General features: G+C 42.6%; 2 protein-coding genes across 5 annotated transcripts in view; one reads left to right on the top strand and one right to left on the bottom strand.

Annotated features, from left to right (window-relative positions):
• Nucleotides 1–4016, top strand: part of elf1 (E74-like ETS transcription factor 1) — a 44756-nt gene extending 40740 nt beyond the window's left edge. For all 3 annotated transcript variants that reach the window (XM_049586107.1, XM_049586106.1, XM_049586109.1), the window contains one exon: nt 983–4016. In XM_049586107.1, coding sequence (XP_049442064.1) covers nt 983–1802 — 820 coding nt within the window. In that variant the 3' untranslated portion in view covers nt 1803–4016. The remainder of the gene's footprint in view (nt 1–982) is intronic.
• Nucleotides 3730–17167, bottom strand: part of tnmd (tenomodulin) — an 80994-nt gene continuing 67556 nt past the window's right edge. For both annotated transcript variants that reach the window (XM_049586122.1, XM_049586121.1), the window contains exons 6-7: nt 16748–16842; nt 3730–9839 (exon numbers count right to left, since the gene is read on the bottom strand). In XM_049586122.1, coding sequence (XP_049442079.1) covers nt 9630–9839; nt 16748–16842 — 305 coding nt within the window. In that variant the 3' untranslated portion in view covers nt 3730–9629. The remainder of the gene's footprint in view (nt 9840–16747; nt 16843–17167) is intronic.

The raw sequence follows: 17167 nt of genomic DNA, 5'->3' as shown, positions 1-17167 counted from the left end.
TTTTCTGATGAAATGCTTTGGGGCATGAAAACGCACATCATATGGGAGCCCTTTAATTAGCGTACATGTAAACAGGTCAGTTGGAATCTCTAACCAGAACATTTCTGATCAGACTGAAGAAATACTGTCCGTGTAACCACAGCTAGTGTGGACCTAAAAAAAAATCCAGCATCTGACGGGAGGTATTTGAAACCCACGGGATGCTTTGATGGGAAAAAAAATCTTTTCAGAGCAGTGTTTGAGGTGTGAAGCACATTTTATTTGGTGGGCCTAGAAATTTACAAAATGTGAGAACCCCTGACACACACACAAAATTACTCGAAGATGGCGCTCATACACAAACGCACATGCACAAAAATTCACTTGTCCTTGAAATTCACATAATATGACTGACTCAACCCGTGTCGACCTTTTGTTAATGGCTGCGTCTTTAAAGGGAATTCAATTCTGACTCTAAACCTTGTCAGCTTTTCAGAAATTGAGATAAACTGTTTGCTTGAACCTTTGCTGCAGAGGGCTGGATGCAGTAAAACATTAATATAATCCAATGTAATCAAGTCGCCCTGCAGCAAATACTACCTTTATAGAGCTTATAATGCTCATTTGTTGGTGATGTCAAAGAGGTGATGACCCAACTCTTTGGTATTCTTTGTTTTTTGTTTTCATACTTCCTGAATAATCAATGTATTATCAGTCATCTGGCTTTTTTTCTAAGCTGTTAAACATTGTCTGCAGATAGGAATCAAGGAGAATAATGACTTCTGCAGTACAGCTGACAACGCCGTTTGTTATATTAATAAGGGCATTAGTTCTGCTGTTTAGGATCATAACTGTGCACTGGGTAACTTTCTCAATAGGGTTCCATTAAAAAATAATCCTTGTCTGTATTTGCAGAGATACAAACTGAAAATTCAATTACAACAGCTCTGTCAGAGAAGATGAAGAAACACGAGTACGCACTCAGTTTATTTTGTCTTCCCAGGGCCATTGCTGCTCCTGCATCAGTTCCCATGGTGCTGACATCACCTGGCTCTCTTCAGTCTGTTCCCCTCACCACTGTCCTGGCCAACGGGGACTCCTGCCACTCCTCCCCCCCTCGGGTTATCCTCCACACTGTGCCCTCCACCACTGCAGGTGGTAAAGATGTGCTGACCATCCAGACGGCCTCTCTAGCAGGCGGAGCCAACAGCCTGCAGGATGGCCTCCCTCAGCACCTCCTGGTCACCAGTCTGGGCTCCACCGTCTCCTCTTCCTCCTCCTCCATCTCCTCCTGCTGCACTTCCCCTCCAGGAGTCATTAGTTCCACTGCTTCCAACCTCAACGGTCTCCCCCGCCTGGTCACCATCAACACGACCTGCGGGCAGACCATGGTGGCCCAGCAGCCCGGCACTGTAATTGCCACCGTGCTCAAACCCAGCGACCTCTCGGGGCTGCAGGTCAAAGAGGAGATGCTGGACCCCAGTTACTTTGAGTCGATGGTGAATGGGGATCCATCACTGGCGGCAAATACGTTTGAGAAAGAAGAGATTGAGGTAGGGGAGGCAGAGCTGCAGTATAGGACTGTGATCATTGATACCAGTCAAAGCCGGGGCCATGAGGCTGTGAGTGAAACTATAATTAATGGACATTTCTCCCAGAGCAGCAGCCCCAGCGAGGGCCTGACCCCTGTGGAGGAGCTGGAAGTGCGTGGGGAGATGTCCCTGCAGCCTGAGCAGGGAATCAAAGGCCTGCAGGAGCTGCCACTGTCTGTCCAATTGCCTGCAAACTTTATCCAGATAAAGACAGAGCCTGCGGAGGCTTAGTGCTGCAGGACACAAGCTGAACCAAAAAACAACAATTGAATCCTTTTTGACCACAGACTTAATATTTTCTTTTTCGTACCACAGTGATCTGATCAAAGATCAGAGCGAGGGATCTTTGCAGCATGTTGCTCTTAAAGGTTGGTCAGTTCAGCCTCAGGATTTATTGTTTACTCACATATTTTGTGACCATGTGCCTAATTTTAAAAGAATCAAAGGAGTGTTTAGGTTTTCTAAAAAGTCACTTTTTAGACTTGGGATTATTTTCCATAGACATTAACCCCAACACACACACATACACAGAGATACAGAAACACATACACACATGCAAACATAACAAAGCCTCCCCTTCTAGGAGAACAGCCATTGGATGAACCAGGGATCCCTGTCTACCAAATGTGCCAGTTAATCATTTTCGTACTTTACATCTCATTGGACTCGTATGTTTAAACAGGAAAACGCAACAAACCAAAACTGAGGACTGGATGCCAAACGGTGCAATGAAATCAGACTTCTGAGAATGTGCAGAGGACATGTGTGTGTGTTTTTAGGATGCTGTGTCACAGTGTCCAATCCATTGGGGAAAAAACACACACATCTCAGAGTTTAATTGAAGAGTGCCTTACAGGAAGTTCAAACCGTAAAGACTCTTTTGTGGAAATGTCTGGGAAAGAGGTGAAAAACGGACTAAATGGCTTTTCAGACCTTTACGAACTTATTACTCATTTATTTTCATATAAACAAAAATAAGGTATGCATTCACTCTCTATTACTCCTGGCCTTAAAACACTGTGTTACTATGGAAATGGGCATTTTCTGTCCACCAAGGACAGTCCGACATCAAAACTGTTTGTATAGAGCTGCAGACTGGAGGCACAGCAAGATAGGGAGGCACAAACGGAGAGAAAGAATACGCAGGATAAAACAGATTTTATCAGCCTCTGCTTCAGAGGCTCCAAGGTTTAAATCCTGTTTATATGAAATGGAATATATATGGATATATATATATACATATAATATACAATTGAGATTCAATTTTAAGGCCATAGTGAATTTATTTATTTTGTGAATTTCTAAATTCTGTATAAAAAAAGGCACATTTGTCTTCTATTTACATGTGTAAACATGAGGGAAAATACAAAGAATATGAACGTTAATACCAGGAAGCTTATTAGGTTTTCTCTTTTTTCTTTTTTAAAGACCAACATTTTTCAGTTGTATAGCATTCCATGTAATCAGCTTTGGTATTTTCTTGAGTTTTTGGACTCTCGTGCTCAGTGCAGCATCATTATTCCACTGTTATATTCTCGTATTGTAGATATCCTCTGTTGTGTGTCTGATTTGAACATGTACTGAATGTGCTTTTGGTTCCTTCTTTTCAGCAGACATACCTCTTTACCTTATCAACAGTTAAGCAGTCGGGACTATGCATTCACAAAGATTACGTTCTGTGTCCTGCACAAAGCATCACATGTATCAATCAGTATGTCTTTGAAATCATAGCTCAAGTTTCTTTAGTTATTTGGTACTAAGATGTACCAGTGCTGTTTTTAAAGCTCCTCTCCTTTCTTCTCTTCCTCTCCTCTCCTCTTTTTCTTCTCCTGCTCTCGGGTCAGACCAGTCTGTGCCTTCTTTATTTGCTGTCCCACTTTGTTAAGGACCTCTCAGGCCAGCCATCCGATTGGCCCCTCGGTCCTGCCGGGGATGAAGCCATATTGATCCTGAGTGGTATCACGGCTAAATTGGTTGTATTTTCCACCCGGACTGTAGCTGCAGAGTGAGGACATTCAGACATACTGACCTCCATCCGCACTGGCACCTAAGGACAGGAGTTAAACGCTGCTTTACAACCCCACATCAGCCAAAGGGGCTCTGGGTCTGCAAAGACACTCTGAATGTATACTTAAAGTACATGCAAATTTTTTGACAATCAATAATTACACTGGGTTACATTTGCATAGAAATCTTTTGAGTGGGGATTTGCTGCTTTCTTTTTTTTTCTTCTTTTTTTTTTTTTTTGCGTTGTATATATTCCCGTATCTGCCCTGCCTTTTTCCCTAAAGCACTGTTGTCTGTGAGATGTTGAGGTATGTCCACTGCTTATGTTTTGTTTTGTTGCTTCTGTTATCTTGAGGTTGCCTCCCTTATGCTGAATATAAAGTAGATTTTCAAGAAAAAGTCAATGTACTAATTAAAAACAAAATCTTGGTCACTGAATATATTTTCATTTGTTGTCTTTGTTGCAGACAGAGTGGTTTTGAGTCGGCGCGAGACGCAGATAAAATGTCACTCTGAAAAAAATTAAACAAAACAAAATTAAACTTGGAAACAAATAGCACACAAGGCGGGTTACTATGTCAATTAATTTCTACTGTCGAGATAATGAAAATGAAGCATTTCTGTCTCAAAGTCGTATTGTCGGGCTGTTGCGGCTTTGAGGGACATTCGACCACATGGCATTTGAAGAGAGAGAAAAAGCTACTGTAGGGAACTGGATTGGAGCCATTAGCAGGCCAGAGACTGATTGGACTGTACTTAAGAGCGCTGCTTCTCCAGTTGCTGTGGGTGGATGAATACATTAGCATGTGACATGCCCAGAACTGAAGACAGCCGAGTCTGTCACCACAGCTTGCAGAGTGAAGTGTGTGTGTCTGTGTGTGTGTGTGTGGCTGGCGAGTGGAGGGGTTACACTGACTTGGACTGATTCAGTTTGAGCATGTGTTATGTTGATGTGTTTGTGTGTGTGTGTGTGTGTGTGTGGTGGATGTGTGTCGGGGTGTGTGCATTGGCTTGGATTGACTGTGTGTGTGTGTGTGTGTTCAGGGTCGGGGAGAAAGAGGAGGGGTGGTGGTGTTGAGGAAGCTGTCTGGCAGCAGGGCTTGCCTACTGTGCCTAGCTCTGTCTACACCCACATACACAGCTGTGTACCACACAATCCAGTGTTGCCATAGGGTTATCACACACACTCACACACACACATATATGAACACAGAAAATAAGGCCAGGAGTTCAGTCACAGCCACGTCCACCACTCCAGCCTTCTTCACTCCAGCAAACATCCTTCTCAACCTTTTGCAGGTGAGAATATGGTTTGAAATAACAATGAAAATCAACAGCCCTCCATTACATCTAAACAGACACTTTGCTTTTCTGTTCAGCGGTTCATCGATCGCCTGCCATATGGTAAGCGGAGGTTGTTATAGATTACTAAAATAATGAAAGGCTACTAGCAGCCGTTACGTCTGCGCTATTCCTTTGGTTAGTGAGTCAGAGACCCTGAAGATGGAGCGAGAGTCGGGTCCTGGGAGAGGAGGACTATTTCTGTGTCGCCTGCAGCCACTGACACAGCGCGAGTGTTTACTGCTGTGCCATGCTGCCTCTCACAGTGGGAGCAGTTGAAGGATGACGGCTGACATTATTGTGCCTCCAGCCTGTAGCAGGAACAGTACAGGGAGAGCTTATTTAACCATCAGGTCAACAGACTGACTGCAACATTACAGAGAAAAGGAGTTGATGACTGCAGTCTCATGGCCATTGCAGCCGTGCGCAGTCTGTTAACTTGACAACCTGCAGCCAAGGTTAGATTTAAATAGACCACTTTTAAATTTTGAGGGTCTTCTCCGAGAAGAAGAGATGTATTTAAGGACAGCAGGTGTAGCATGGATTCAAAATGTAAAAAAGGAAAAGAAAAAGAGTGAACAGTGTCTGGTTTGATATTGCAGCAGTACACCTCTCTCTACACAAGATGGCACTGGTGATACATGTGTCCTCAGCTGAGCCTGAGCCTCAGTCTGGGTTGCAGCAAGCTATTCCTTCAGGTTACTAATCTAAATACAGACACTCCTCATACATTGGTTTTCACTCTCCTCCGCCCCAGAATAGCAACTCATTGATCTAAATGAACGAGAGATTATTTGAAATGAAAATAAGCAGCTGGGAGTGAAGTTTCACTGCATTTTTTTGATAAGTAACAAAAGGAATTAATTCACTTGTGAACCTCAATGATAGTGGCCATTCCTCGGGCCAGGTAGGCAAAATCCTTTGAACTGTGCCAACCCGGTAGACGCTCGGTATCTCTGTTTTTCCTGCAGAGTAGTCGATCTTGTTTCCTCTCCCCATCAAAACACTGATAAACAAGTGCTGGAGGGTTTTTTTTCCTAGACAGTGTATAAAATGCATGAGAAAAAAAACTGTGCAGGGCTTCATTTGAGATGATATATTCTTTCATTCTGGTGCTCACTGTCACTGACTCACAAATTTGCCCCATATCTAATGTAGACAGTACTGAACCACATCATGCATGGTATGGGAATGCAAATAAACCTTTATTTAATTAGATGTAGGGGGTATAAAAAAGCCCCATACTAATAATCAGAGATCATTGGATTTGGAGTTGTTCAAGTGTTTGCTTTTGTAGATGAAAAACATCCTTTTTCAAGCTGAACTCCACTGACTCTGCCTTGTTTTCCTTCCTCTCTACGTGTCTGAAGTGGTCTTTAAATGCAGTCACTAATAAATATCTCTTTAACTGAGCTACACTGGGTTACTTAACATCACATTATTTACATTTCATTTGAAAGTGAAACCACTGAACATTAAATTCAAAATGGGATTTTGGGGATATTTTTTTCTGTTGTAGATTTGATTCAGCTGGTTACCTCAAGATGCTTTCAATGACCTCTGGAGATATATGTATCACATACCAAATGCTGATTCACTTTTTTAAGCACACAACTGGACTGTATAGATGTAACTGCAGTATCGCCACCATCCTGTTTCTTTTCTGGGTCTCCTCCTTGATGATTTTTAATTGTAAGTACTTTTAAAGTTTGACTTTCATGGTTAATATTGGACTTTTGTCCCATCAGGCACGAGGAGCTCTCGGGGAGCCGGCTGTAATATCTGTATCAGCCTCTCCAGTCAGGGTGAGCCATCCCATTCAGACCGACTCTCAGGGCTTCCATGGCAATTTACTCTCACGACTACACAAAAGAGTCCTCAAAGTCCTCAGAGACCTCGGCAGATAGACAACTAACAGCATCTTACGAAAAGGGAACACTTTACACTATTTCCCAACGTTGTGAAGGCAAATGCTCCACAGCAGCAGCAGCAACCAGCACGCTTCATGCATCCGTTTTAATAAACACTCCACTATTTGTTGTGATAAGCGGGACATAGTGAGAAATGAATTATATAAACACTGATTTTATGAACTTTTCAGAAATGCCTCGGGGGCTTTGCTGTACACTTGTCAGTTTATTTGAAGTATGTTTGCAATTATTGCATTTGTTAACTCATGCCACTATTTTTTACTTGACATGTTGCTTTGGGCTATTGACATTATTGATTTAAAAATAACAATACAGTTGCAGTGTGAACTCCATTTATGAGCATATCCATAAAACATTTACATACAGTAATATGTTTCGCCGTCTTTTTCACAAAATCCATTTGGCTGCCAAATATTATTGATATCACTGACATTATTATCACACTGAGCCAACATGAGTCAACATCCAGCTTTACTTAGCAGGCGAGCTGATTTTATATTACTGTAAACAATGCATTATTATGCATCAGATACACAAGAGAGACTCGGGTTATGAAATAGGAACAATAAAAGCATGCATGTCTAGTTTTTCCTTGTCAATTTGATGCTAAATGTTTTTGCTAATGAGCAATGGGACTAATGCAGAAGAGAGAAGGAGGCCTGTCTATTGTATGGAGTGCATGAGTCAGATTCAAGCCCACACTTCATCAGCTTTCAAATCATATTGTTTCATATGATAGGACAACTCACATTATTCATACAATGCAATTTTAATTGGGGGGAAAAATATCAGGAAAGAGACGGGAACATACAGAAGGCTTCAAAGCAAACCATGACAACATGAGTGCTCCATTTTTGTCTCTCGGTTTAACTTTTGAATATCTTGCATTGCTTGAATACTCTTGGGCATTTATGCACCTTGTTATTGTGATGACAGAACATCAATTGCGAATGCCTATCTCGCTTGCTTATCTGTTACTTGCAGATGAGAGTTATTTCAGCTCGACAGATTGAGACGTGGTGTTACAGATTAAAATCGCCTCAGCAGAGGAATGTGTTTGAACAGTAGCACTATTTAAAGCATTTTGTGGATTGCAACAAGAGGGAAAACAATGGAGGATAAGACAACAGTAACTACATCACAAGAGACAGCTGAGGCCTGTGCATCTTATACTGTACCTCCTTAGTTTAACATGATCTTAAAAACAGATAAAAGAATTGTTAGGATACAGAAAGCCAGCAAAGAAAGCTTCCTTTAATTCTGGGCTGGCGTGTTAGTATTTTATCTTTTAGCTTGTTTGTTTCTTTCCCTCATTTCACTTTAGTTTGATTATGTTGCGCACACTGCTCTAATTGCATGTGAATATGGGGAGGCTTTATATCTGCTTTAAAGCTCGAGTAGGGAGTTTAATTTTGATGTCATTTGGCAAAAATCCCATAACAAAGTATATTGTAATTCAAGTGAACTGAGAGAAAAGTAGACTTCTGCACCTCAGGCTTTAGAAAATCCAACCCATGACGGGGGACTTTGGTCAATCACAGGTCGTTTCAGAGACAGAGTTCCTGTTGGCTGTTCTACAAATGCATCCCCTCAGTGAAAGCCTGATTCAATGGCGGAGGATCCTGCAGAGAAAGTTGCTGTTCCAGCATTAGCATCAACTGCCTACACTGCAAAGCAAGCCAAAACGGGAAGACGTACTTATCAAAAAGAAGAATTAGCCAACACCTGTCAATAGCAGCAGATTTTTTTGTAGTTTTCAGACTTTCAGTTTTTCAGACATGGACCAAAAATGCTGCTAATTGTTTTGCCTTCTGCTGATTGGCTTCATGCTCAAGTTTATGTAGCTAACGTTAGCTGGAGTGTCAAATCACAGTATGTCTGCCTCACTCCCCGCCTCTACAGACCACTATACCTGGAGGAGAGTGGGCAGCAGCTCCTGAGATGGACCCCAAGTCAGTGGCCGCAGCAACCTGAATCCAGCTAGCACACACTCCAGCTGCAGGGGACCAGACAGCCGCAGCTGAAAGGTTAGCCACCTGGTAGACCCAGTGCTGCTGCTGGCCGAATTCGAATTTGAGCCGCTACTGCCCACTCACCTCCCAGGGAAACAGTCCACAGCGGCAGGGAGCAAGGCGACGTGATGGTGAGGTGGCTAATGTTTAGCTGGTTACTTCCTGTCTCATTTGTGGTGTGAGAAAGACAAAGAGTAGAGCAAGGAGAGGCTGAGTGATTGAGCTGTGCACAACTCTTTAATCAAACATAAAATAACTGATCACAAACAACTGAGACAAATACAAGTAGTTAAATGACTAAATGTGATAGCACCACTCAGACTGCTGCACATATTGTTATGCTGCATGTACATTTTCATATATTATAGTGTAAGTTGAACAAGTCTTTTAAATCTATGAGGTGAAAAATGTATGGACAGGCAGTGCTTAAGTTTTTTTTAAGCAGATTAGTTTCTGGTGACATCTTCCAGACTAAATTGCACCTATTCAACAGGATCAAACAGCAAAGACACTAAATGGGTAGATAAGCAGAGAAAATTAGACAGCTGTAAACGAGCAATGCCTTTTAAGAAAGAATCAAAACGCCTCAAATGCCATTTAGACTGTTTAAACTGGCTAATACTCTGTGGGCCAACTTTCAGATTGGATAATAATTGTGTGCAATGGACTGCTTTGGTCTCACAACGTGGTCTGGAATATTTATCAAAAGGAGAAGTTGCACCTGTGTTGACACAAACAGTTTAAATCCCAGACAGCACGCGCCCTCCTCAGATCCTCCCCAGCATGCGGGCGATCCACCAGTTGCACGGCATGACAACCTGACAGATGACCCTGCCTCCTTGGTAGTAGTATGGCCACGGGTTGAAGCCACCCAGGGGCTCGTGGTAGCGGCGGCAGTAGCGGTAACCACGGCGACAGTGCTGGCAGCAGTAGCCGTGGTCATCCAGACGGTTATCCAGCTCGATTCCAACGTCTCTCTGCAGAGGACACAGCAGTGGGCAGGGTTACAATCACACACATGACAAATGCCAGTTCTCCTACGGCAAGGGCAGGGGAAGAAGACGAAGGAAAAGAGGAAGAGGAAGAGGAGGGGATGGCGTGAATTGATGAGCCTGTTTTCCTTGTAGGTCAGCAGAATATATGTAAAAACCAAACAAGAGTGAAAAGATCAGAATTGATGTCTGTGAAAATGCAAACTTGTGCTGTGCTTGATGACTGTGACAAAGAGATCAAGATAGCAAGGAGAGTGAGCGAGCTTGATTTAAGCTGCAGGAGCATAAAACATGATATAATACCCTTGACCTTTCTATTATACCAGCGGTAGCAAGACTGCACAATGCCCCTGTCTCTGGATCCGGCATTCACAGCCTCTCCACCAGTGCTATCTTCAATCAAAGGGACTCTAACGTTGGTAGTTACCAGCATAATTACACTATTTCTTTCATCTTTGACCTCTTAACTCCCTCGACCGAGGCCCACACTCTGCACCAAAATGGCAGCCCCTCCTCCAATAGAGCATTCAAATTAGAGCTCCCCACGTCTTGGCGCCCTCCCCCTGACCTTGACTTTAAGTGCATGGCACATTCCTAAAGCAATTAGCAGAGTAATGATCGCCTAACAAGGATTCTTTCATTTGCTCTTGCTGGCTGCCTCTGAATTTATAGAGGGGCCAAATGAAATCCAAACGAAAGGTAAATTGGGTAGAATTAATGGCCCTTGGATTTTTCCATTGTGCTGGTTGGTTCATGCCCCCGTAGACTCATGGGGGCTGAGTGCCATGCCTTTGATCAAGAGCAACTCCAAATGGGGTTCGGAGAAGTGCCACTTAACTCACTGCGCAAGTTGAGGCAGCAACTGCCCTCAGTACGCATTTGACCACATTTCAATCTCTTTTAGTAAATGAATCCTCAGAGACAATCCGCCGCTGTCTCGTTAAACTGCACGGATCCAGGAGTCAATGACTTCACGTGCAGAACAAACTGGCATAATTCTTTGCCAAGCGCCTACAGTGACTCAGCTACATGCAACAGTGCAGAACAAAACACATCCACTGTTGGGAATAAGGAATGCGTGGGAATTGTTTAAGAGGACAGGACCCGCAGGAACACATGGTTGAGTCCCTTCAGTCCCCTGCTACATTAAATGTGGGAATTAGTGGCTTTCTTGCATCCACTGTACAAGTTGGTGGGAAGTCAATCAGAGTGAGTTTACACACATTATTTGATTTCTTTTCTGTCCCAGCTACAATCATGTCACAAACAGGGCCACTGAAAATCTTGGGGTGGCAAACCAGAACCAAAAGCCATAACTGAATCTCAGCAATTCAATAATGCTGTCAAAGTATATAGGCTAGTTATAAGCTAGTTGAAAACTATGTCATTATGGAGAGTTGAGGAATCATATACTGATATACTTTGGTTTCTTATTTTACAGCTAATATTACTAATTATCTGATGTGGATGAATATCAGTTTACATATTAAGTTCCTTAACTTGGCTGGTTGTCCTTCTCCTTAAAAAAAAAGACAAATATACAGCTTTAATCTGAAAGAGTACATCAATTGAAATGAACAACATAGTTACTGGGAAGCCTTCTCAAGCTTGGGGGAGACTTGTGGGTACCCCAGAACAACGTATTCTCATCGAATGGTTTGTATTATACCCTACAAAAATGGAGACACAACAGTTCATTCAATATCCTACCAATTAGTGCCCTACAAATGATGTTACATCCTTAATGTACAGTTACTTGATTAACATAAATTCACAGAGGTTAGGTTTAGGCAAGTAAAGTTAATGTGGTTAGGTTTAGGAAAAAAAACACAGTGACTATGTAACTTAATCCTTTAAAACCAGAGAAAATTGGCTTGATGTCTCTTAAAAGCATGGAGAAAAGGCACTTCACAACGAAAGAAGAAATGCCCCCCAAAAAAAGAAAATTCGAAGAAAGAAAGAAAGAAAGAAAGAAAGAAAGAAAGAAAGAAAGGACATTTTAAAAAACAAAAAACAAGGACATGAACTGGAAAGAGTGCTTTAAAATGTTCTGTGACATCATTTTAAACATAATAATAATAATAGTTTTTCCTTCCTTTTTTCCCCTTAGTTTATTTTTTTTATATAATTTTCTAAATCTATTATATTTTTGCAATTTGTCGGACATTTCCAACCAAGTTGCTCATTGCCTTTCCTCCCATGTTTTTGAAAGAAATCAGTGCTCTCAGGGTTCAAAAGCAGCACAAGAAAATTGATGTTACTCCAGGTTTCAAAGGGTTAAAAGGATTCAAAGTTTACTCAGAGTTCACACTGTTCTGCACATGATACTCTTGGGGAGACTTTCTGCGTTTCTTATTCACTCTTGTCAGTGCCTTGGTCACATGATTGCAGGCTTTCAAAGGATGTGCGATATTTGGGTGCATTATTTTTTGTAGTAAATTGTACAAACAGTTTATGAGACCAGCCCGCCAAGAACCCACTTTTATTAGATATCTTGAGGTGAGAGTTCAAAGGACCCATTTAAGCCATGTGAGTTTTTCCCTTGTCAAAACTTTAGCCCCATTACCAACAAGCTGTACAAACATGGTCTGAACAAACGGGTGCCGTTGGTTGTCTAGTGTCACAGGATATCTCTCCCTTTGTATGAGCTTAAAAAGTGAGCATGCCACAGTCTCTTAAAAACAGTAATGTTGGTCTCCAGTTAATTTTGCTAGCGAGGGCAGCAGTAATTGTTTCTGAGAACAAGAGAAGGAGGTAATGAGAGATCAACACAAACAAACAACTTAGCTCACAAAACATACTGATACAAAACAAGTCAATTTCTTCTTCTTTTATATATTTTTCTGATGCTGATGGCTTTTGCATTTTCAGTTTGGTCTCCACATGTGTTGCACTCCACCATACCCTTCAGTGCTCCAGCATGTTATGACTGCTATGATCACTCACACATTGTCATGATCCTGGGTTTGTGTTTGGCGTCTCTTATCTTGAGGACTTTGTTTTCTGGGTTTTGGGTGTTCTGTGTTGTCTTTTTATTGTTCCATGTTCATGTTCAATATGTTTCCTGTTATATTTTGTAGTTTAACTCCCCATATGTCGGGTTTTTCTTCCTGCCTTTGTGTACGTGTTTTCCCGCCTTGGTGATTGTCTGCCCCGCCCTGATTTGTTTCACCTGTCACTCGTTATCTCCCTGCTGTCCTTGTGTTTTTGGTCTTTGCTCCCCTTGTCTTTTGCCGTCTGCGTTGGTCTTCTGTGCTCCTTGCTGGGTTCCCTCCACGCTCCTCGATTACTGTTTTATTCCCAGTTAAGTTTTTGTGTTTCTTATTTGTTTTACTTCAGTCTGTTCCCTCCGTTTTGTTGCCTGATTGTTTTTTTCTTTTGGTATCAGCTCTCCTTTTGCTCCTGAAACCTGCCTGCTTGGTGTTTGGGCACAGTCACACATGAAATTAACACGGGTGAATATCTGCCTCCCGTTCATTTCCATTTAATATGAGCAAAGGAGCCAATAAAAATATTGCTTGTGGTGGCAAAGCAAATTCACATCTAAGCATCGTACGGAGTTAACTTTGGTGAACTCTGACCAGTCGCAGCCTCAACAAACAAAAGAGAAGTACGTGTGGAGGAGCCAGTGATTCTTGAATGAATTGCAAGAAAATGGAAAATTTACCAGTAACATCATGTTGCTTTCTAGATTAGCAAGTTAGCTAACATTAGCCAGCAAGCTAGCTTTCTGTTTGCATCACAACCAGCACTGCCCATATTACTGGCTCAGCAGGTGATAGTTATTCGCCTGCATTCGCTCATGTGTGACCGTGCATTTATGCATTTGAGTCCTCTTTCTGAACCATAAGGCCTGACACACATTACAGTGAGCTGCACTGCCAGGAGTACAGGTTGCACCCCCCTGCAGATCGACCTTTAGCATTAGATAATTGGATCATTTTCCCCTTATGTTTACATTTTTTTAAAACATTCATTTATGTATTTATTTGGAGGTTGGCTCCCTGCTCTGTGTGGCACCCCAGGCAACCACCTAGGTCGCCTATAGGAAGATCCTCCACTGGTAAGCATGACTAATAAAATCAAAAAGTGCAGCATGCATCTGATGTGAGCGATGATAAATTGAGTGAAATTACACACTCGTGAGACATACTTAAAACACATGGACAGGGTGCGACGGATGATATCGAGAATAGCCCCGTTTGATTTATTGCTATGACAAGCGCAGGTAGGCTTTTAATGATTTATTGTTTCAGTCAAGTTTCAGGTCATCAGCTTCCAGGCAACAATCTGTTATGGAAACAACACGAAAGCTGTCAATGGACCAGCGATAATCTTATCAGCTCCTCGCAGCCCAAAATGGGATGTTACCAAATCTGGAGCTCCAGCTTGGAAAATGAAGAAAATATTTTATTCAAATGATGCCGCGTTTATCAAAACAAACAGCCAATAGGCAGCATTGTACCTTAAAGACAATTAATCAGAGCTATCCTTTTAAAACGGAGGGTACATATTAATCATTCTGGCTTTGAGTTGCCGTCTCTAGTGGGATGCCGCGGTGATAAGAATGGTTCACCTTGGGAAATCTGAGGCAGTCACTCAAAAACAAGCAGCATTAATGAAGAGTAAAAGCCATTACCCCCTTGCTGCATCTGATTTCATCACACACCCCGGCTCACGTATACACATGCAAACACACACTCGCACACACAGAGGCACCTCTGTGCATAATATGAGGCGGTGGATATGAATGAGTCTGCAGAGTAGAAAACTGCGTCAGTCATTCAATAAGATGTAATGAATCAAAGCACGACTCTTCTAATCTCCACACTTGTTGGTGTTATTTCACACACGCTGATCACCGCTCTTCATGAGCTTCAAGCACGTGCCTGGATGTGGTATTAAATCTCATAGCCGAGCTCATCACATTCATTCTGGGATCAAAACAGCAGAGATAACATTTCTGTTTCATACCCTGCTTTGTATTCCAAGTGGGGTTTTTATGTGGAGGCACAGGACAGTGCAACGTATAAAAATGCCTCAGCGCTTGTCCCTGATCTCAGATTTTTATCTCACTGTGCTCTACAGTGAGGTGGAATGACAATGCAATTGGATGTAATTGAATAAGGAGATAGTCATGTATTTCAGTAAACAGTGCTGGTTTACCAGAGTGATAAGGGGCTTTAGCTTCAGTGTAAAGATTCCTCTGGAGGCACAAACAGCTCCTGCATTTATAGATTTGAATTCCTTCAGCTTTTTACACATCTACTATGCACGAGGAGCCATCCAGCCTGACCCTGAGTGTGGTCCAAACACCTCAACGCGAGCAGAAACACACACCAAACATGTTTACATGCATGTGAGGTCACTCCATATTGGAGGCCTCTCCTTGCTTTACGGGTCAAGGACGGTGGAACCATCCCTACAGCCTTGTCAGATGGTAGTTATTCAGTTTGAAATTTCCAGGGCCACCTCTGATACACACTGCACTATGACATGGCAGCCGTGGCAAAGGTCAGTTTCATATATCTGTCAGCCTCTGTCACAAGGACTCAGGCGATTATTCTGCTTTACAGACGTGAACTGCCGGGCTGAGATTCAGACTTATGAAACGCAGATGAAGTGAATGCATGTTATTATGTGTCTGCATGTTTGTGTGAGAGTGATGGATAAAAGGATGTAGGTAGAAACCTAAGCAGACTGTGTGTGTGTGTGTGTGTGTGTGTGTGTGTGTGTGTGTGTGCTTGTTTTCAGACTGTGTGCACATTTACATGAGTTCTGGATGAATGAAAAAAAAAAGAAAAAAAAAAAGGTTTGGCTAACACATGTGGCATCCCACTGGAATGAGCGAGAGTTCAGACTCCCAATTACAGACTGCTGCCTGCCCTCTGCTTGGCCACAAAGGCCTTTGTTATCGCCGGACCCACAAACAGAGCCTGGATGTGCTGCTGGAATGGATTGCAGTGGTATGCATTACTCAGCTGATAGTGCCAGAACGTTTCAAAAGGAGAGCCGAGTTTTTCATCCCCTGGTATGTTTTAATTGCATAGCACTGCATCTCCTGCCGCAGACGATGAGGGAGAAGACAGAGGAGGCTGTGGGGAGTGGGGGCTGGGGATTGAGGAGTTGAGCGGGAGGTGTTTCTGGGACGGGCCTGATAAATGTCAACATTATAGGACGTCTCATTTCTCTGCGTGTCTCTCACCGTTTCTCACAGCTCTGAGACGGAGAGGGAGCCTGACTCATTATCCTTGAATTTAACTTTAGTGGCTATTCACCTGTGAGTGCTGAATGTGTGTGTCGGATATCTTTGCACCTGCGTATGTTCCTGATATCTTTAGTGTGCAACTGCTATGTTTTTTGTGTCGGTGTGAGTGCGTAATTCCTGTGTGCCGCTTTATATGATTTCCCCTCAGAGTCAGGGATGATTAAGCGTACAGTATTGAGAGGTGTGTATGCGGCACAGCAAAATATGCCACTTGGCCTTTCCAGTCATTTCATACGCTTTGATAATTAAAGCATTATTAATAAATGTAACTTATCTGTGCAGCAATGAGTGACCTTGAGAGTGCTCCTTTGTAGTCCCTGAGAAAAAAGGAAGTGAGAAGAGGAACTAACGGGCGCTGTAAGGCACAAGTTTCTGCCTTTGAAAGGCTGGATATTCCTCTCAATTAATGGAGAGACATTAAGGGAGTCTTCAATGAACTGGCCTTACTTAAACAGATATATAGAGCAATTGCTATGCCCTCTGGTGCACAAAGTCAGTTTTAACATCAATTAGTGAGCGATTTATATGCAGAAAGAGTCGAGGCAGAGCTGGAGCTGATTGAAGTGGCTCCACTGTATCTCGTGGTGTGGTCCCCGGTTGATGCGGTGCACAGGGGCCCACTTACATAGTCGTTTACGGGCTGGTGGTCCAGGACATCTCGGGTGAAACGCTGACCAGTGGCCTCCGCGTCGGGCGTGTCCTCATTTCCCACCTCGGCATCTGAGACAGCAGGAAGAGTGAGGAGATGTTTATGTGCTTGCAACAGTTCTTCTATTGTTTGAAGTGAAGCTCTTAGATTAAATTTTGGCTCGTACACTCTATTTTCCCAGTGGCTTGATGTTAATTACTAACATTCAGGAGAAATACACTGGAATTCATTCCAAAGCTTTTTCATGCTTCTGTCAAACAATGGTGTTGTTGCTGTTGTGATACAAACACACAAATCACTTTCCACAGATCCTAATTAGTAAAGCCTACACATCCTTTAGAGGAAAATCCCTAGAAAGCCAATCTCCAGATGACCATCAACACCGAAGGAATGTAA

Source organism: Epinephelus fuscoguttatus, linkage group LG9, assembly GCF_011397635.1.
Source record: "Epinephelus fuscoguttatus linkage group LG9, E.fuscoguttatus.final_Chr_v1".
NCBI lineage: Eukaryota > Metazoa > Chordata > Actinopteri > Perciformes > Serranidae > Epinephelus > Epinephelus fuscoguttatus.
The sequence above is the reverse complement of the archived record's forward strand: the minus strand, read 5'-3'. Positions and strand labels throughout refer to the sequence as shown.